Here is a 20975-nt window from a genome sequence, read left to right as displayed (position 1 = left end):
CAGCTCTGGTGAGGCTGCACCTCAAGCACTGTGTTCAGTTTTGGGCCCCTTACTACAAGAAAGACATCCAGGCTCTGGAGCGTGTCAAGTAACAAGCAAGTAACAAGCAGCAAGTAACAAGTAACAAGTAAGCAAGTAACAGCAGCAAGCAAGAGACAAGACAGACCTAAATATCTTGGATTGCAGAGACGTTACCTCTAGGCCAATCTGTCTCCTCCACTCTAGCTCAGTGGGTCCTTGCCACCCTCGACTGAAGGAGAGAAGTGTGAGGACAGGGATTTTGTGCCACTGCAGAGGAATGCATTCCCGGAAGGTCACAGAGAACATGCAGAATGGACAGGCCATGTTGTTTGGGATAGGCCTCTAGTAACATACAGAAGCTGAAATTGTTTTAACAAGGCTTGTTGGTTTTATCTACAAGGGAGTCGATCAAACACAAAAACATGCTGTTTTTTCCAAAGATCCGTTTCCTAATAACTGCACTGTAACCTACAAAGATCCTTGGGGATACCACCAATACCACAGTTCCAGCCTCAATAGATTTTTACCATTGAAGAGCCCACGACAGATTTACAGATGGAGTGATAATTTACAGATGGAGATGATAATCTACCCTTGCAGATCAGATCCCTCCTTTCCCAGCAAGGCAAGACTGTAAAGCTCCCAGTGGGCACCTGCAATGGTGCTGACTCTCTCAAGTGAACTGTTATCTCACATTGCCCTAAGGAATTTTTGTGTGAGCCTTAAGTGATCTTAAGAAACTGACAGAAACTGGTCCTGCAGATGGACAAGAGCCAAGGAGCAACTGAGTGTGTGCAAAGACAAGAGGTCAACTAGCGGTGATGAGGAAGAGTCACCAACCTTCATCCCCATAACCCCTGGTGACCGCTACGAGGAGACACTGCGGAAGCACAGACGGAAAGAGCTTATGGAAATGACTTAGTAAACTAATTTAGTTGACTTAGTAAACTAATTTTAATATGAAGCGGGGACAGGTTATGCATATGTATAGGCGCATTGTGAAACTTCATGCATATGTAATTCTTTACTGCATATAACCATGGCAAGTTGCCATGTGGCATGCGCACGACTTTGGCGGGACTACCCCCCGTGCTGCCCAGCACTGAATAAACATACCTACTTTACAATCTTACTGATTGTGGAGTCTGTTTTCCGCACGTCAGCCTGAAGTCAGATATGTCAGAGTTTCCGTCTCAGCTCCTCAGCACAAACTGTCTGCCTTTCTGGCACCTTTAGAAGTTGTGTGGCCATGAGACAAAGCAGAGGAATGCCATGACTGGGGCTTGCTGCCTATTGTTTTAGGTATTTACAGCCTTTGCAGCTTTTCTGATGTTTTTGTGAAGCTCTAGCCTCCTGGTGGTAAGGAAGCCAATGTCAAAACTACCAGGAGCCTGGATTTCACCTATGATTTTGAATAAGTCAGTGTTAAATCCTCTGTTGTGCAGTTACCATGTTCCGACATGCACTTTTTGAAGATCTGTTGTCATTTGTTTGTTTCTTCTGATTTGCTAAGCTTATTTTCTTGTGGCTTTACAAGTCAGTTAAGTTCTGGAGACTTCACTTGTGACATTTACATCTCTGGAGCTGAAGAGTCATGGTGTTTAGAGGCACTCCCTATTCATGCAATGTACTTAAAACTCGTTTCTGCATTCCCAAAGTGATACTGGACTTTCACAACTGACAGGGGATATTTCCTAGGACTCAAGTGAGAACCTACATAGAAAAAAAGAATTGCTGATGGTGTAAACAATCTGCACTATTTGATCTTCATTAGGACACAGTGTGAGGAAAAACAATTTAGGGCATATTGATCACTGGGCCAATTTCAATATCTACCCTCAGGGACCTGACCTACTTTGGACTGTTTGTTCAATTGCAGTTTTCCCCCTGCTCCCAAAGTTAGCCATGTCCACAAGGACACTGCAGCATTGCCTCCTTGTCTGAAAGCAAGGTGACATCTCCAGGTGTCCCCCAGGCTGGGTGGAGCCCACAGGCTTTAACACCTAGGTGGATACGTCAGTGCTGCCTCCACAATATGCATTCTCAGCCTGATGCAGGTCTGGCCACCTTGATAAGGGATTAACTGGGAAAAGCTGGGGCAAACCTATTCTTACTTTTATTTTTTTTTTTACAGGACAGATCTAGCCAGGAGCCCTTGGCAGATTGTAAGGACAGGATAACCTGTGAGGCCAGTTTAACCATTGCTTTTTTGGAGTGACTTACCAAGGGAAACAGGTAGCTCTTGCTGCTAGATATTGTAACAAAGTATTGCAGCTGTTACCAAGCTCACAGCACAGGACACAGAGTGCTGAGTAGGAGGAGACTTCTCAGTACTAGCAGCTGGCTTTTCTTCATCTTCAGACCCTGGGAACTACAGGCCTGTCAGCCTGAACTCAGTGCCAGGAAAGGTGATGGAACAGGTCATCGTGAATGCAATCATGCAATATATGTGTGTCAACCAGGCAGGGGATCAGGCCCAGCCAGCATGGGTTCATGAAAGGCAAGTCCTGCCTGACCAACCTCATCTCCTTCTTTGACTGGGTAACCGGCCTGGTGGATGGGGGAAAGGCTGTTGGTGTAGTCTTCCTAGACTTCAGCAAGGCCTTTGACATGGTCTCCCTGAGTGTTCTCCTGGAGAAGCTGGCAGCCCATGTCTTGGACAGGTACACTCTTTGCTGGATTAAAACCTGGCTGGACGGCTGGGCCCAGAGAGTAATGGTGAACGGAGTGAAATCCAGCCGGCAACTGGTCATGACTGGTGTCCCCAGGGGTTGGTGTTGGGGCCCATCCTCTTTAATATCTTTACTGATGATTTGGACGAGGGAATTGAGTGCACCCTCAGTAAGTCTGCAGATGACACCAAGTTGGGGGGAAGTGTCAATCTGCCGGAGGGTAGGAAGGCCCTGCAGAGGGACCTGGACAGGATGGGTCCTCCCCTGCTCCCGTGGGATGCACCTTCCCTCGCCACCCCGACTATGGGAGCAGAATTTTCTGAAGGCACTGTCCCAGCAGCCAAGGCTTGCCGCTCATCAGACCGCAGAATTGTCACCAGTGGCTGCCCCCCTCAGGCAGCCACAAGGCAGCTCCGGGCGAATGCCGCGCCCCCCACCGCGCCGCCTTCCCACCCCCGCCGCCCCGAGCCCCGCACTGCGGGCGGAGGCACCACCGCTGTGTGCTGCAGTCGGGAGGAGCGCGGAAGGGGTGCTTGGTGGGAATCCCTGCCACCACAGAAAGGGTGCTGAGGATTGGCCGGTGCCCTTCCTCCTTCCCTCAGCGGGACAGCAGTCAGAGCCTTTGTGATTGGCTGCTGCTGTCCACACCTTGCAGTAAGCCTCTTCCCGGTGGCTGCCAACCGCTGGGCTCGTGCGGCTGCGGCCTGGGCCAGCAGCACCCATGGGCTCCCTGTCAGGGCTCCGGAAGGTGGGGGAGCGCAAGGGGCAGCACTAAGTGGGAGTGATGGTGGAGGCAAAGGCGGGCACCATGGCGGCGGTCAGGCCTAGGTTAAAGCCCGTGGTGATATCCTGGGACTGTGTCCTCTCGTGATTTGTGAGCAGCAGTGGTCTTCACAGATTTTGACATCGTCAGTGTGTATTTCCTTGTGAGCACTGGTGGCATTACTAGACCTGTCCCAAATAGCCGCATTGTGATCTGTGACACAGTGAGTGCTAATTGCTAGTTAGTACTAATTATCAGGATTTGTGCTATAGTAGTGAAGGCATCAATGCTCATAGTATAGTAGCAACAGTGACATCACCACTGTTTTTGCCATCATGTGCATTACATGTAAGCCACATTGCAAACGACTATGACGGAAGATGCTTTGCTGGTCATTCGATGTTTTCTGATTTCAGGGCCTTAACGCAGACGACAGTGATGTTAAGGGTGTAAGTGACATTATACAAAAAAATGTCAGAAATAGTATCAGAAACTAGGTCAAAGTCATCACTAACAACAATGTTTTTGCCACTGATGAAGTCACTGCTGTCTGTGCCACCAGCACTGACAATGTTTGGAGCAGCAGTGTCATCAGCTTTCACAGTGACACAAAGGACAGGACATTGAGGTCCCACCAGCAGTTGGGGCACCCTTTCCATCTCCTCAGGGCTGGGGACAGAGTTAGTCCTGCTGAAGCTGTGTGTGGGAACACCTCAGCACCAGTGCGAGGACAGCTGTGGTCCTGCTGGTGGTTTGGAGGCACCCTGGGGAGATTGGGGCTGCACCTTTTCCTGGGACTGTGACAGCAATGGCCCTGACAGTAGAACTGGAGATGTATTATCCCTGTTCCTAGTTGGGGATGGTGCTGGCCCTGCAAGGGGTAGGGCTGGGGGCACCCACCTTCCTGACCTCACAGCCCTGCTCCTTCTGTTGCAGACCAAGTGGCTTGAAACCAAGATCTGTGTGTGGTGAGTATGGCCTCAAGCCTGTTCTGAAATATTCACAGTGGATCTGCTTTCCCTTACTGTCCCCAGCCATGCCCAGGTCTCCCATTCTCAACTGTCCACACTTGTGCCTACATCCTTTCTCCTTTCTGTCCCTTTTTCTTCCTCCCAGAAGTCTGAGAGGGCACACCTGGGCCCATGAGTTCTCAATGGCCTAGCTGTGTCTGCTTATCCCCAGCTGTCCTCTGCACCCCCTGCCCTTCCCCACCCCCCAGTCCCACTGTCCCCATCTGTCCCCATGTCTCTTGTCATCATTACTCCCTCCCCTCCTCCCCCCCCATCCCTGCAGGACAGACCTGGATATGGTGCCCATGGAACGACTTGAGGCAGCCCCAACCCTGCAGGATCGGTGTGTGTGAGTGAGGGGATGGGGGTGCTTGGAGGGGCCTTGGACACTTGGGTCACCCTGAAACACCTCTGGACTACCTTGGGTCACTTGGGATCCCAGGGGAAAAACACGTGGGGGACCCAAATACCAGGACACCAGAAGGGAACCCTGGAGACACTGTAGGACAATTCTGAGGCTCCTGAGACCCCTGAAGACACTCTGGTGACACACTGGGACATTATGGGGGCTCCAGGCATGATTGGGAAAAACCCAGAACATCCTAGGCAACAGATAGGACACTCTAGGCACCAATGGGACACTTGAATAGTGCCTCTGGGGACTCCCAAAAAATCCTGGGACAACCCGGAGACCAGTAGGACACCCAGGGACCTCACCTCAAGGACTCCCAGGGATACCACTGGTATACCACCATTCACCTCCCACCCCCTCAGGATTCCTTTAGTCTCCCTATCATCCCTGCAGTATCCCAATTCCCTTCATCAACCCCAGTGTCCTTGTCCCACCCAGGACATCCTAGAATCCAGTCCTGGGTGCATATGTCCCCTCCCAGGATGTCCCCATATCTCCTACTGGTATCCTTGTTCCCCGTAGCAGCCCTCTAGGTGTCCATGTCTTCTCCATGCCCCGTTACCATGGTATCCTCCTCAGGTCCCCTCAAGGTGTCCCAGTATGCCCCGGTTGCTCCCCCTGCAAGTGCCCACATTGTGTCTCTGAAGGATATTCTGGTCCCTTTTGGTTTCCCTGTTGTGTCTTCCCAGGTTGTCCCTTTCATATCCCTCAAGCTCTCCCTGTCCCCCTAGAATGTCCCTGTCATATCCCCCTAAGGTGTGCCTGTTCCTACAGTGTGCTGACAGAGGTTCTGCCAGGGCCCCCTGTTGTTCTGGATGCCTACGAAAGGGTCCTGGAACTGGGCCAGGAGCTAGACCTGATCCCAGGGCCGCTCTCAGCCCTGTTAGGCATTGTGCGTCAAACCATCATCATGTGCACAGGTATGTGCAGGGCTAGGAGAGGATGGGAGGACACTGCACAGCAAAGGTCTTACCACCGACTCTCCCAATCCCAGAGACACCCTTACTGGATGTGGAGGAGTGCTATACCTACCTCAGTGAGCTGCTGCTGTGCCATGCTGTGCATGTGAGTCTTCACATGCCCCTCACAGCTTTATTGGCATCCATACATTCCTTGCCCCATTCTTGTATGCCTGTTAGTACTTGAATTCTCCCTGCGCACTCCATATGTTTCTCAGCATCCACACAACAACCTAAATACACCCCACATGGTTATTGGCACTTACATACACTGTCCATGCTTATTGCATGGTCCTTATGTACTCCTCCCACACTTAGGCCCTGTGCTCATAGCATGCTTTCCACACACTTACTGGTGTCCCCATGGCATGCTTAGTGGTGCACTTTCCCCATGTACTTGTCTGAACTTGCAGCCTGCACACTCCCACATGCTTCCTTCAGGTTTGCCAGAACTTGCACGTTCCTTGTGCTGTAAACCCTCAGATTCCCAATATGCTTGTTGCATGCTTCTCTCTCTTCCTCTCCCCTCCCCTTGTACGCTCCATGCATACTTACCAACCCCTGGCTTTCTTTTACCTGCTCCTGCCATGGTGCCATTGCTGTAGTGCCCTCCGGTCAATGTGGCTGTATTTGGGCTGACCCAGGTTGCCCGCGTCGCAGCCCATCTCCTCGAAACAGTCCTTCGGCATGCCAAGCTCTATGGCTACATCCTCACACCCCAGGTGAGTTTGACACTGTTCGAAGTATGCAATGGAGGCAGTACCTGCCCTGACCTCACTCCATGTCTTGTGTCCCTGCCCATAGACCTGCCTTGACCTGACCCTGGTTTATGTGGGGAGCCCTGAGCGTGGCCAAGAGGTAGAGGTGTCCACTGCCTTCCCCCAGGAGGAAGGAGAGATCCCTGGGAATCCCAACAAAGGTGGGATCTCCCTAACTGGGAGGTTATGGGGAAAATGCTGGGAATTCAGGGGGCTGGAGCAAGATAGGGCAATGAAAGGGACCGTAGTGTAAGTGGGGGCACACCCTCCTATCTGGGGTGCACTGTAGGATCTCAGAGGAATGGAGGATCATGTGGAGGGTCATGGGAGGTACCTGTGGGCACCCAGTGGTCTGGAGGGGTCAAATGACACCTTAGGGTTATAAGGAGGGTCATGTGAAGTACAACAGCATCTGGTTGCATCAAGGGGGGCACTTAGGATCATGAGGTGTTTGGAGAGGACTGGACGGCACGCCAGGACTATGGATGGCCCTGGGAACCCACAGGATCAGGCCATACCTTGCTCCATGTCCACCTGCTCCCCTGGTTCCACCATGTCTTTCACTGTCCAGTAGCGGCTTCATCCTGAGCCCTGTCTTCTCGATGTCCTGCTTTGTTCCTGGTAGAACATGTCCCTTGTTTTCACAGTCCTGCTGTATCCTTTGCCAGGCCCTTAACATGCCCTCTCCCTGTGTTCCCTGGATCCCTCTTCCCCAGTCACTGGTTCCAAGCCCTAACTCCTGACCTCTGTTACCCTCTATGCCCTGTCTGCATGCACCCCAGTTTTAGTCTCTGACCTCTGCTCACTTACATCCCCTCCTTGTCCCCATGTCCCCCTGTGTATTCCCTGTGTCCCTGGTGTCAGGCCCTGCGCCCTGTCTTCCTGTGCCTCCTGTTCCCCTGTCTCTGATGCCTGGCCATGACCTGTGTGCCTGTGTCCTCAGGGTCTTCATTACAGGAGGTAGTAGTGGCTGAGCTGGTCCAGGTAGCTCAAGTTTGGAGCCAAGATGTGGAGGCAGAGCTCCTGTGTGGTCATGATCAACGTGGGACCTGCCTGTCCCCTGCAGAGATAAGCATGACCAAGGAGGATGCCTCTGGGTCCCACCAGACCTCCCCCAGGGGCAAGAAACACCTTGGAAAACCCCAGGGATCTTGCCAGGGAAATAAAGGCCTTGGACTGTGCCAGCATCTCTGTGTTGTCTGTGGAACCTGCCCTATGTCCCATAGGATTCCCTTAGGACTCCCTCTGGGACACCTCTGGGGAACTCCTCTATCTACTGGGTCCCCAGCATTCTTTGGGATGTCACCCCATGTCACTAGGTTCTCATATCCCCTCCCTTGGAGTGCCCCACACCCATCCCAAAGCATATAGACCCCCTTTTTCTCACAATATTCATTATCTGTGGCCCCAGTGGATGTGGTTAATCTGGTGGCATTGGTCCAAATACCAAATACAATTTATTTTCAGAATTGCAATCTCTTGCAACAGTTGGAAGCAAGATGGGCTAGTTAGACCTTCAGTAACTGCATGCTAAGAGAATGCCACCACCTCACTTATTCTCAATCTATTGCACGCTAATACTTGCTCTGGAACTTTGGTCTAACCTATAAACAAGCAAGGTTTAGGTGACCACAGAGCAGCTGTGATTTGACAAGGCATATTCATGAGTAAAAAAAAAAAACAACAAAAAACAAAAAAACTAGTTCACTTTTCTGAACATGTCTTCAGAGCTTTGCCTGCTCAGGATTTACAGGGATGAAACATTGTGATTCAGTTCATCCAGACCACCCACTTATACACAAACTCAGGCCTAGAGGCTTCCTCAATGTGATGAGCACTTTTGGAAGTCTGTATTTGCCTGCTCTCTCCTAAATACAGAGTGTAGCTGTGACAGATGCTCCAGCTGTGTTTGAATGGTATCTGTGAAAGCTAATATGTTATGCTTATATTTATTCTTCACCCAAGGAATATCACATACACGAACACACACACACAAGACTTGCCTGCTGCTGTGCAGTCAGGCACAGGTGGCCACACAAGCTCATACAAAAACCACGTCTCTGCTTCTGCCCTATCTATCCCCTAATCAGGGAGAAGTGACATCAGAAGCACTAGCTCGAAGACACTCCCAGGAAGACATGGTTCAGGTCTCAAAGACAGAGTTTCTTCTACACTCAGAAAATGTGCTTAGAAAACCCACCCACTCACTGCAAAGGCCTTTGTGTGAAGCACAAAAAAACAGCAACAATTCTCCCACTGAAGAGAAGGGTGAGCATTGAGTGGGCAGTCTCAACTCTTTGAAATGCATTGGGAGGAAAGATTTCTCCTCACATACAAACTTTCCTGTCCAGGTTTTAGTTGGGATAGAGTTAATTTTCTTCATAGTAGCTGGTATGGTGCTGTGTTTTGAATTTAGGATCAGAATAATATTCATAGCAAATATGCATAGTACACTACATTTTAGTTGTTGCTGAGCAGTACTTACACAGAGTCAAGGACCTTTCAAAGGGGACACGAACAGGACAGATGGCCCAAACTGGCCAAAGGGATATTTCACACCAGATTGTGTCATGCTGAACAATGAAAGTGGGGGGAGTTGGCCAGGGAGGCTACTGTTGGTCTAGGACTGGCTGGGCATCAGTTAGCTGGTGAGCAATGGTGTCCTGCATCACTTACTTGCTTTGTATATTCATTTTGTTAATATTATTTTTTTCTTTCCTTTCCCCCCTTTTTTTTTTTTATTAAACTGTCCCGATCTCAGTACAATAAATTGATTTATTTTTTATTTTATTTTATTTTTTATTTTTACGTATAAATAACTATTTAAGTATAACACCCAGACATGTGCCCTGAGGCTGAATAGTTAGGAGTGACAGGGTGTGTGGGATAGTGTGGCCAGGCACCTAGAATAGAGGACACCTCCAGTGTTCTGGAATTTCATCTCTGAACAAGAGTAAAATCCCAATAAACTGTTAAAATGTTTGGGAAAAAGTATGCTGTTGCCCTGGCCATTCCAGACAGTCACAAATCACTGCAATGTGCTGGGGCCTTGCCCATGCCTACCGAGCCCTTTTCAACACTATTCAGCACCCTCAATGGGAAGAGGTTTCTGGATGTGATGACAAAATAGCACACTGGGGCTAATCCAACTCCCATAACAGTCACAGTGGCTGTTGTGTCTGTTTTGATGACAGAAACTGTGGCTCAACCAGAAAGCCAACTGGTGTCAGTATCATTTGCCCCTATAGTCAAGAAGAAGCAATAGAAGCAGAGGTCAGCTTGTCTAGTAAGGGAAGAAGCAGCTTCTCCTAGGAGAGAACAGAAGGAAGAATTAGAAGAGGCAAACTGCTATGCAGGGCCATTGTGAGAACAGGAGGAGGAAGAAGGCAGAAGGCTTTAAAAAGTCAGAAACCACCTAATCTCCATCTCAGAGTGAGCTGCGAGATATATGAAAAGATTTCAGCTGTCGTCCAGGTAAGCACGTTATCACCTGGCTGCTCTGATGCAGGGATAATGGGGACAGTAGCCATGAATTAGAGGGCAAGGAAGCCAAGCAGCTGAGATCCCTCTCTAGGGAAAAGGTCATTGATGAAGTGATTGGGAAATGGGAAAAAGCCCTTAGCCTTTGGAAATGATGGAATGCACTGTTGTCTTATACCAGTGCACTGGCAGTGATGAGCTGGGAAGATGGAGAGGAACCAACAGTGGATGTAGTGGCCAGCCAACTCTGCCAACACAAAGAAAATCTCTCTGCTTCCGTATGGACCTGCATATCAGCTGTGGAGAAATTGTCCTGAGAGGTCCAGCAACTCAAATAGAATATATCTTCCTCCCCACCCATATGGACCGGTATCTCAGCTATTAGGAGTAAGGATTCCTCTGTCCATTGGTTTTGCCTGCGGGACCAGAGGGAGAACATGAGGAAGTGGGGAGGGGGACAATGCAGTCATTGGTCCCAGCCAACATGGGTTCATGAGGGGTAGGTCCTGCCTAACAAATTTGATTTCTTTTTATGATAAGATCACCCATCTAGTCAATCAAGGGAAACCAGTTGATGTGATCTTTTTGGACTTCAGCAAAGCTTTTGACATGGTTTCCCATAGGATCCTACTGGAAAAAATGTCCAGCATACAGCTAAACAAAAACATCATACGATGGGTGAGCAATTGGCTGACGGGCAGGGCTCAAAGGGTTGTGGTAAATGGGACCACGTCTGGCTGGCGGATGGTCACTAGTGGGGTCCCTCAAGGCTTCATTTTAGGGCCAGTCCTCTTCAATGTTTTTATAAATGATTTGGATATAGGACTAGAAGGTGTTTTGAACAAATTTGCCGATGACACCAAACTTGGAGGAGTTGTGGACTCGGATGAGGGTGGAAAGGCCTTGCAGAGAGATCTGGACAGATTGGAGAGCTGGGCGATCACCAACCACATGAAGTTTAACAAAAGCAAGTGCCGGGTCCTGCACCTGGGATGGGGCAACCATGGCTATACGTACAGACTCGGCGATGAGACGCTGGAGAGCAGCCCTGCAGAGAGGGATCTGGGGGTTGTGGTTGACAGCAAGTTGAATATGAGCCAGCAGTGTGCCCTGGAAGCCAGGAGGGCCAACCGTATCCTGGGATGCATCAAGCACGGCATTGCTAGTCGGTCGAGGGAAGGGATTGTCCCATTCTACTCTGTGCTGGTGCAGCCTCACCTCAAGTACTGTGTGCAGTTCTGGGCACCACAGTAAAAAAAAGAACGTGAAACTGTTGGAGAGTGTCCAGAGGAGGGCAACAAAGATGGTGAAGGGCCTAGAGGGGAAGACGTATGAGGAGTAGCTGAGGTCACTTGGCCTGTTCAGCCTGGAAAAGAGGAGGCTGAGGGGAGACCTCATCACAGTCTACAACTTCCTCCCGAGGGGGAGTGGAGAGGCAGGTGACCTATTCTCCATTACCACCAGTGACAGGACCCGCGGGAACAGTGTTAAGCTGAGGCAGGGGAAGTTTAGGCTGGACATCAGGAAGAGGTTCTTCACTGAGAGGGTGGTCGCCCACTGGAACAGGCTCCCCAGTGAAGGAGTCACTGCACCAAGCCTGTCTGAATTTAAGAAGAGATTGGACTGTGCACTTAGTCACATGGCCTAAAATTTTGGGCAGACCTGTGCGGTGCCAGGAGTTGGACTTGATGATCTTTATGGGTCCCTTCCGACTCGGGATATTCTATGATTGTATGATTCTAAGTGGGATGGGAAAATCTACCTTGACACTAGAGGCACAGATAAGTGAGTTGCAAGAAAGAACAGCAGCAAAAGCAGGGTTCTGCCAGTAAAATTGGTGCTCCAGTTTCCAGCGGGCAGTTCCCCAGAGTAGAAGGGCTGATATTTCTTCCGTTCTTGATGAAGGGTCTTCTTGTTTTCATTTACAAGAAGTGAGTAAAAGATGCTATGACAAAGACTAGGGGAGCCCTGCCTTCGATTAGGTGGAGGAAAGGGACAACCAGGTTTATTGGAATGTTTGGATTCAATGACCTGGCACATCAGACCCCGAGGAGTATCAGGCTGAAGTGAGACTAACTGGCAGTGCAAGGCAGAAGCACACCATTGCGACTGGTGCAGAAGCTCCATGGCATAGACCCAGGAGAGAACCCAGAAGAGTACCAGTGGGCTTTTGGCATAGCTGCTTTGGAATGGAGAAGACCAAACTGCTGTCTACTTTGCCCAATCTCTCAGAGTACCCTTCTCTTTAGAGGGACCTGGACAGGATGGATTGATGGGCAAAGGCCGATGGGATGAGGTTGAACATGGCTAAGTGCCGGGTCCTGCACTTTGGCCACAGCAACCCCATGTAGCGCTATAGGCTTGGGGGAGAGTGGCTGGAAAGCTGTGCAGAGGAAAAGGATCTCTGGGTGTTGGTTGATGCTTGCCTGCCTAAACATGAGCCAGCAGAGTGCCCAGGTGGCCAAGAAGGCTAACGACATCCTGGCTTGTATCAGGAATTGTGTAGCCAGCAGGACCAGGGAGGTGCTCATTCTCCTGTACTCAGCTCTGGTGAGGCCGCACCTCAAGTACTGTGCTCAGTTTTGGGCTCCTTACTACAACATCGAGGCCCTGGAACGTGTCCAGAGAAGGGCTACAAAGCTGGTGAAGGGCCTGGAACACAAGTCCTGTGAGGAGCAGCTGAGGGAACAGGGGTTGTTCAGTCTGGAGAAGAGGAGGCTTGGGGAGACCTTATTGCTCTCTACAACTGCCTGAAAGGAAGTTGTGGGAAGCTGGGGGTCGGCCTCTTCTCACAGCTAACTAGTGATAGGACTAGAGGGAATGGCCTTAAGTTGTGCCAGGGGAGGTTTAGTTTGGAAATTAGGACACATCTCTTCTCAGAAAGAGCAGTCAGGCATTGGAATGGGTTGCCCAGGGAGGTGGTAGAGTCGCCGTCCCTGGGGGTGTTTAAGGAAAGGTTGGACGTGGTGCTTAGGGACACGGTTTAGTGGTTGACATTTGTAGTAGGGTGATGGTTGGACCAGATGATCTTGAAGGTCTTTTCCAACCTTAATGATTCTATGATTCTGTGGAGAGGACCATGGTGGCAGCCCATGGGGTACCACAGTGGAGCAGATTTCTGTGCTGCAGCCCGTGGAGGAGCCCACACCAGGAGGAGGAGATCTGGGGGGAACTGTGGCCCGTGGGGGACTTGCGTTAGAACACTTTGCTTCTGATGGGTGGAGCCTGTGGTGTATTTGGAGAAGTTCTTGAAGAACTGGTGCCTGTGTGAAGTCCATGCAGGATCAGTTTGGGAAGGATGGCATCCTGTGGGAGAAACCCCACAATGGAGAAGAGACAGAGAGTGACCATGAAGACTGTGAAGTGTTATATATTGACTGCAGCCCCCCTTCCCTGTTCCCCCATGCAGTTCAGGGGGAAGGATGTAGAAGAGGGTGGATGGGGGAAGCTGTTTTTAGTTTTTCACTGCTCTAGCTTGTTAGCAATAGGTAATAAATTGCATTAATGTCCCTATGTTGAATATTGAGGCCCTTGAGTCTTTTCCATTTTATTTTCTTCCCCTTTCCTTTTGAGGAGGAGGAGTGAGAGAGCAGTTGTGGTGGCGGTTGTGGTTGTAATAGCTCCATACTTGCATAAATCCCATGCGAAGTTTGGAGATTCATTTCCTTTTCCCCTGCCAAGGAAGGTGAGGAGAAAGGCCACCCAAAAACATCTTTCACTGGATGATACTAAAACAACAAAGAGAGGTATACAGATAGAAAAAATAAAGTCTTCTGCAAGCCTATCCTACAAGAGATGCAAGATATGAACAAAGCAGGCTTAACAATTTACGCTGTCCAAACTCACAGTTAACTGAGACAGGATTGCCCAGCCTTACTGGTCTCCCAGATCCTTGCTGTGCCATAGTGTTTTGGCAGTGCTAGGGTTCTTTTGAACACCACAGCTCGTTCTTTCCCTGTGGCGTGTCCAGGCTGGGACATGGACAGATGGTTTGCATGCACTTAACTTACCTGCTTCCTGGTGTGCTCTCTCTTCACTTTTGCAGCAGTGTTCACAGGGCTTGGACGTGCGTATTGATTGCAGCTCGCTAAGCATAGCTCGAGACACCCAGCACGTGCTTTGATTTTTGTGGCTCTGGCATTGCCAGGCTGAGGACATCACTTTTAGAAGCTATTCTCTGTTTCATTGGTTTTCTCTTTTTTAAATGCTCATCCTCTTTTTCTGGGAGTGCATCCTTTCCAAGCTGGATATCAGGTGCTCCTCCAAAGTCAGATCGCTGAGATTTCAATGGCAAAATGCCAAGAACCTTACACTGCACTCAAAGAATACTGAATTTCCTTTGGAAAGCTGTACACAACCATACTCTGAGCTTTGTCACACCCCAAAACCTAAGACCTAAACAGAACCCTCACACCAGGCAAAGCGCACTGCAGCTTAGTGCCAAGGAGCACTGGAGCTCGGCCCTCCTCCCCGACTGCACCTTTGATTTTGTCACTCTGGCATTGCCAGTGCGAATATATATTCTCTGATATGTTGTTTTTCTTTTTTGTTAATGCTTCTCCTCTTCTTCAGGAGTCCATCCTTTCCGAAGTGGACATCAAGTGCTGCTCTGAAGTTGGGACCGTGACCTTTTAATGGCAAAGTGGCAAGAACCTTACACTGCAGTCAAGGAGACCTGAAATTCATTTAGCAAGCTTTACGCATCCTCCCTCCCATCAGGTCTCTGCACTTTCCTTCCAAACCTTTCCCTCCCCTAATACTCACCCTAACCTTAGATAAAAGCTACCTAAGCTACCTAGGAAATGCTGGTGACGACAGCCTTTTGGGAGACCACAACTGGCAGCCTTAATACAATCCCCCCCACAACAGGACTCTGAGCTTTGTCGCTTCTCAAAACCTATGCCCTAAACAGACCCCCACCCCTGCCCTGGGCAAAGCGCACTGCAGCAAAAGGCCAAGAAGTGTTTTGCCAAGGGCAAGCCTTGCTGTGCTCTAGTGTTTTGGCGGTGCTAGGGTTCCATTGAACACCACGGCTTGTTCTGTCACTGTGGTGTGTCCAGGCTGGGACCTGGCCAGATGGTTTGGGTGTAATTAATTTACTGCTTCCTGGTGTGGTCTCTCTTCGCTTTTTGCAGGATCCTGACCCTATGCAAATTGTAGCTAGCCTCGCCAGAGTGCCAGAGCTCTACTCTTCTCCCTGACTGTAGCTTTGATTGCGTTGCTCTTGCATTGCCAGCCTGATTCCATCACTTTTACAAGTGTTTCTCCATTTAATTTATTTTATTTTTTGAAACCATCTCTTCCAGGTGCTGAGGCAAGAGGGCTACTGTTTTGAAACGATAAAATTAAAAATGGGATCACTTGTGGTGTTGAGGGATGGGTGCTAGTGCTGGCAGAGGAATGATTATCTTCTTTTCTCTCTCTCTCTCTCTCTTTTTTGTTTTTTTTTTTTGTTAAAGCTGAAATGCAGCATCCAAAATGGGATATCATGACCCAAGCTGCCTCTGGCAAGGTGAGTGATGAACAGATGTAGCAGTTATTTTTTGGGGTGCTGTTGTCACTGCAGTTCTTTTACTACATAAAATACAGTAAAAATCCTGTCTGCATTTTAGGGGTGCTGTAGCTGGCTTATGAGGGCAGATAGAATCATCTGCCTCGGGGGCAGGTGAGCAGCTGCGGTAAGGGAGCGGATGAGAGTAGCTGTGCTAGGGGTGCTGTGGCTTTGGCTGCTACCTCAGCCTGTGCTTTTCTTCCTCTTTGACAGGTGTCTCACACAGTCTCTGCGGGGCACACTGCACACTGAAGAGCAGTGTGAGAAGGTGGGCTGGTCATCAGCTAGGTTGGAGCAGAATGGCTGAGTAGCGCAAGGTGAGAAGGGTCTCCCTCTTGCTTTGCAGGTGGCATGACACGCTCTCAACTGATGTCGCTGTAAGGAATGGTCCAGCAATTCGTGCCACTAAGGGATTTGAAGGGTTAACATTGAGGCCTGGGTTTAGGTGATAAGAGAACAAAGGGATTTCTTCAGAGAAAAACTGCTGACTCTGCACAGACGTGCAGTAACTTCTGACATCCGGCCAAGAGACCACCAGATAAGGAGGAAGAATATGAGCCTCCCGTCCAAGCGGCCCCTGAGAGACTACCAGAGACTGATAAGCAGGCACCCCTGGGAGGACTTCAGATTCGGGAAACCAATTATAATAACCCTGGCTCTTTTAGAAGTAGTAATAAATATGTATTAGCCTAGGAGTATAAAAAATCAGCTGTCTTATGTAACGGGTGTGCGTCTTGGTGGAGCAGAGACTCCCGGTGCACCCAGCACTGTCTGCTTGCCTCTATTCGTTTAATAAATTGCAAACTTTGACTGCAGTCCTGTTTGGGACTCAGTCATTTATAACATCACTGAGGATTTGAGGCGAGGCCAGAGAGCAGCAAGGAGCGGCACGTGCAGCAGCACTTCCAAGCACTGCAGTTGCTTTCTCTTTTGTTCACCAGGTGCTGTGGGCAAGGTGGGATGTGACATCAGTCTTTAGAATTGGTCTTTTATAATTGTCGCATAGCTTCTGGGAATGGTGATGTAGCAGATAAAGTCTGCATGGGACAGGGAACAAGGGAAAGCATTTAGATTTTTCAGGTTTTAGCTAACCCAGGGAGTATGCTGTATATCAACCACAAGGACAGGACTGAGGCAGGGAGTATGAGGATGGGACAACACTAAAAGATAAGGGAAGAAAAGACTTCATACACACAGATAATAAAACAAGCAGGAACTGGCTTGGACTGCTGAAGTCTGTAATAGAAAGGAAGGGTCAGAAGTTTAGCAGTGAGGAAGACTTCTGGCCTTCATCAAGACCACCAGAGTACACCAGACAACCACCCGAGGACTCTAGCATGCATGCAAATAGGGGTGGGAACCTATGTTAATAATTCTTCAGATACCTAATGAATATGCAGGAGACTTACGGGGAAGTGAGATGAATATGTGTATATCAAATTACTATAAACACCCATGTTGTGTGTGTGTTAGGTAGAGTGATCCCCCCCACACCCAGTGCTGTAATAAAGAATACCCACTTAATGTGTTTAATAACTTTGGTTATTGAGTTTTCACTGCATCATGCACACGGCAGTGTGTAATATCAGTCTATTTCTGCAGGTGAAGAGGGACTTGAAGCCCCATTCAGTGTAGCCTGTGTACGCCTTGATGAGGATGAAGTCTGCTTTCCAGCAATCTATAAAGCCAAGCTGTGTCTGTGTCTTGAGCATCTAGGGCCTGCATCTGTGCTTTCGTGCCTCTATATAGCATTTGGCACCTATGTCAATACCTTTTGGGCTTTAATTTAGCGTTTGGGGTCTGTGTTTGGGTTTTGGGGCCCATCTGGAGTCCTTGGGACTGCATGTGGGTTTTGCGGCTTGCATCTTGGGCATTAGGGGCCTGTCTTTAGCATTTGGGGCCTGCATCTGGGGTTTGGGTCTGTCTGTAGTGTTCAGTGCCTGTCTGTAGTGTTTGCGGCCTGTGTCTGAACTTTTGCAGCCTGTCTGTAGCTTTTGGGGCCTTCATCTGGGATCTGGTGCCTGCGTCTGAGCTTTGGGGCCTGCATCCTGGGTTTGGCGCCTGACTGTAGCGGTTGGGGCCTGTCTTTAGCCCTTTTGGCCTCCATCTGGGATTTGGGGTGTTCTGTAGTGTTTGGGATCTGTCTGTAGATGTTTGGGGCCTGTGTCCAGGGTTTTGTGGACTGTCTAGTGTTTGGGGCCTGCATCCTTGGTTTGGGGCCTGCATCTGGGGTTGGGGCTTTTCTGTAACATTTGGGGCCTGTCTGTGGTGTTTGGGGCTTTACTGTAGTTTTAAGCATCGTGTATATTGTGCATTTTTTTCTTTGTTCCTTGTTTGGGGTTTGGGGCCTGTTACTTGTTTGGGGTTCGGGGCAGTTTGGGGTTGAGACTAGGGTCAGTGACATTAGCATTAGGGGGTTGAGGTTAAGGGTTAGGGTTGGGGTTAGAGTTGTTAGGGTTTAGGGGAATTAGGATTTTAGAGTGAGGGTGTTGGGGTTTTAGGGCATCAAGGTTATAGGTTGTTAGGGTTTTTGAGTTTTAGAGTTAGAGTGTTAGGGTTTTAGGGTGTTAGGATTTTAGGGTGAAACAATGAGTATAAAGTAGAAAATATAAGCTGAAGGGATTGCTGAAATTGTTAAACTGTTTTATCGGCCTTGCACAATAAGTCTCAGCTCTAGCTACAAAATCAAGGCTGAAGAAGGAACACAGTGCCCAAAATAGAACTCAAGCAATTGACTTATCCGAGTTTGAAAAAAAAGCAAAACTGCTGAAGTGGTAAACAGTGACAGAGTGTGCGGAAAACTAAAAGGAGAAAAATACAAGGTGAAGAAGACTGATAGCCTTCATCAGAAAGACCCCAAAGTGGGACCACCAGAAAGTACTGCGCATGTGAAAGTAGGAGGAACAATATGCGAATTAGTTCTGAGAAACCATTAACATAAATCCTGCTCTTTCTTGGAAAATTGCATGCATACGTATATCACTGTACCATAAATAAGTACTCATTGTCTTGCTTAGGTATACGTGTTCGGTGGAATTATCCCCCATGTACCCAGTGCTGTTAATAAAGAATACCTGCTTATAATTCTCCAAAACAAGTCTTGGAAAGACACATTGCTTTGGTGTTTCAAGGCTTTTAAGGTTTTAGGCTATTAAGGTTTTTAGGGTTAGGGTTTTAAGGTTTTTAGGGTTAGGTTTTTAAGGTTTTTAAGGTTAGGGTTTTAAGGTTTTCAGGGTTACGGTTTTAGGGTTAGGCTTTAATGGTTTTAGGGTTTAGGTTTTAAGGTTTTTAGGGTTCAGATTTTAAGGTTTTTAAGGTTAGGGTTTTAGGGTTTTAGGGTTAGGTTTTTAGGGTTTTAAGGTATGTAGGTTTAGGGTTTTAAGGCTAGGGTTTTAAGGTTTTTAGCGTTAGGGCCGTAGGGTTAGTGTTTATGGTTTTTAGGGTTAGGGTTTTAAGGTTTTTAGGATTTTAAGGTTTTTAGGTTTAGGGTTTTAGTGCTTCAGGGTTTTTAGGGTAAGGGTTATCTGCCACTTAGGGTTAGGGGTTAGGTTATGGTCAGGTTTAGCTCCGTTATGGTTAGGGTTAGCTCTGTTGGGGTTAGGGTGTATGTTAGGGTTAGGGTCCCCACAGCTGTTAGGGGTTAGGGTTAGGGTCAGACCCCAGCCTAGGGGTATGTGTATGTATGCTGTACGTATTTTTTAGGGTCCTAATTAGGGTTTGGCACAGTGTTCTGGTTAAGGTTACGTTTAGGCTTGTTTGGAAAGAGAGAAGGTGCAGAGTCCTGTTGTGTGTGGGGTTGCGTAAAGGCTCCCCAAGGGAGTTCAGGTGTACACAAAGGCTTCCATTGGAAGCACTTTTTGATGGAAGAAAGTGGTGCTGTATGTGTTTTCTAGGGTCCTAATTAGGGTTAGGGTTAGGGTTAAGGTTAGGGTTAGGGTTAGTCCCCATGGCTGGTCCCCAGAGCTGGTCCCCAGGTCCGGTTGCCAGAACTGGTCCCAAGACCTGGTACCCTGAGCTGGTCCGCATATCTAGACCGCAGATGTGCTCTCCCAGACCTTGTCAAGAGAACTCGTCCCCACACATGGTCACTAGCTCTTCTCCCAACATCTGGTCCCCAGAGCTGGTCCTCAGACCTGGTCTGCAAACCTGGTCCCCAGACCTGCTCCCCAGACCTGGTCCCCAGACATGGTCCCCAGACATGGTCCCCTGCTCCGGTCCCCAAACCTGCTCCCCTGACCTGCTCCCCACACCTGTTCCACAGATCTGGTCTCCAGAGCTTGTCCACAGTTGTGGTCACAAGATGTGGTCCCAGACCTGCTCCCCAGATCGAGTCCCCAGACCTGCTCCCCACATCTGGTCCCCAGACCTGGTCCCTAGACTTCGTCCCCATATCTGGTCCCCAGGGCTGGTCCCCAGATCTGGTCCCCAGGTCTGGTTCCCAGACCTGGTCCACAGACATGGTCCCCAGATCTGGTCACGGATCTGGTCCCCCGATATGGTCCCCTGATCTGGTCCCCAGAATTTTTTTCGCCAGGAACTCGATTTGACAGAGCTGTCAACTGTTTCTTTAGCTTTGAGGATACTGAAATGGTCCCTGGCCAAGAACCACTTCCCAGCCTGTCTCTAAAAAAAGCTGCTTAGGGCTAAAATCTGAGTTTCCCTTCTGTTACGTGAACATCAGAGAGACTCATCCTCCCTTCTCAGTTGACTTCGGTGCTGCCTAGTCTTAAGATTTTCAGTACTCAGTTGCATCCCCCAGACCCTCGTATTTTGAGAGGGATTGTACTCCCCTTACATAATATAGGAATCCCATTTTTCTGTCTCAAGGGTGAATGGTGTAAGGCACTTATAAGTCATTGCAGATTGTGGTTGTTGTCAATTGCCATGTAAATTAAGGCCATGCAAGTACCTTCTGCTGTTTCATCTTCCCTTTCATTTGTTGTCTGGTTACTACTCAATATTACCTATTGGGTGAAATGTCCTAAAAAAGCATTACTTTTTAATTTTAACAACTTTTGTTTTTTCTTTCTCTAGGTCTGCCAGCAGCTGACAAGGTAGAAAGATGTGCTTTTCTCTTTCATTCTTGTGAAGTTAGAGGCAGTGCCGATTTAAACTGTGACTGAGGCTCTGCAATGGTGCAAGTCTATCTTACTACTTCAAATCCAGTGACGCAACCTGAGTTTACATTAATTAACGTTCAAGGATTCAAGCAATTTAAAGCTTTTGGACAATGACAATTATTTGAAAACATTCCTACAGGTTTATTTTCTTCATTTACATTTGGTTGCTATCTCCATCTTATTCAAAGCAGTCAGGACTGGTTTGCTTCTCTCTTCTCTGGAAATTTGC

The 20975-nt window shown here is 48.7% G+C and overlaps 2 protein-coding genes across 2 annotated transcripts in view; both read left to right on the top strand.

The window, feature by feature from the left end:
• LOC310884871 (dual specificity testis-specific protein kinase 2-like) overlaps positions 1 to 14664 on the top strand; it is a 93440-nt gene extending 78776 nt beyond the window's left edge. Inside the window, exon 10 of the transcript XR_014574437.1 lies at positions 14648 to 14664. The gene's annotated coding sequence lies outside the window, so the exon portion shown is untranslated. The remainder of the gene's footprint in view (positions 1 to 14647) is intronic.
• CFAP119 (cilia and flagella associated protein 119) lies at positions 1452 to 14631 on the top strand. Its single transcript, XM_083807330.1, has 8 exons — positions 1452 to 3441; positions 4393 to 4424; positions 4750 to 4809; positions 5653 to 5798; positions 5873 to 5943; positions 6443 to 6559; positions 6642 to 6756; positions 7539 to 14631. The coding sequence occupies exons 1-8, from the start codon at positions 3415 to 3417 to the stop codon at positions 7964 to 7966; spliced, it is 996 nt and encodes a 331-aa protein (XP_083663456.1). The 5' UTR covers positions 1452 to 3414; the 3' UTR covers positions 7967 to 14631.
• Positions 14665 to 20975: the final 6311 nt, after the last annotated feature.

This window comes from Anser anser, assembly GCF_964211835.1.
Source record: "Anser anser genome assembly, chromosome: 21".
NCBI lineage: Eukaryota > Metazoa > Chordata > Aves > Anseriformes > Anatidae > Anser > Anser anser.
Note: the sequence above shows the minus strand (reverse complement) of the source record. Positions and strands in the feature narration are given on the sequence as shown.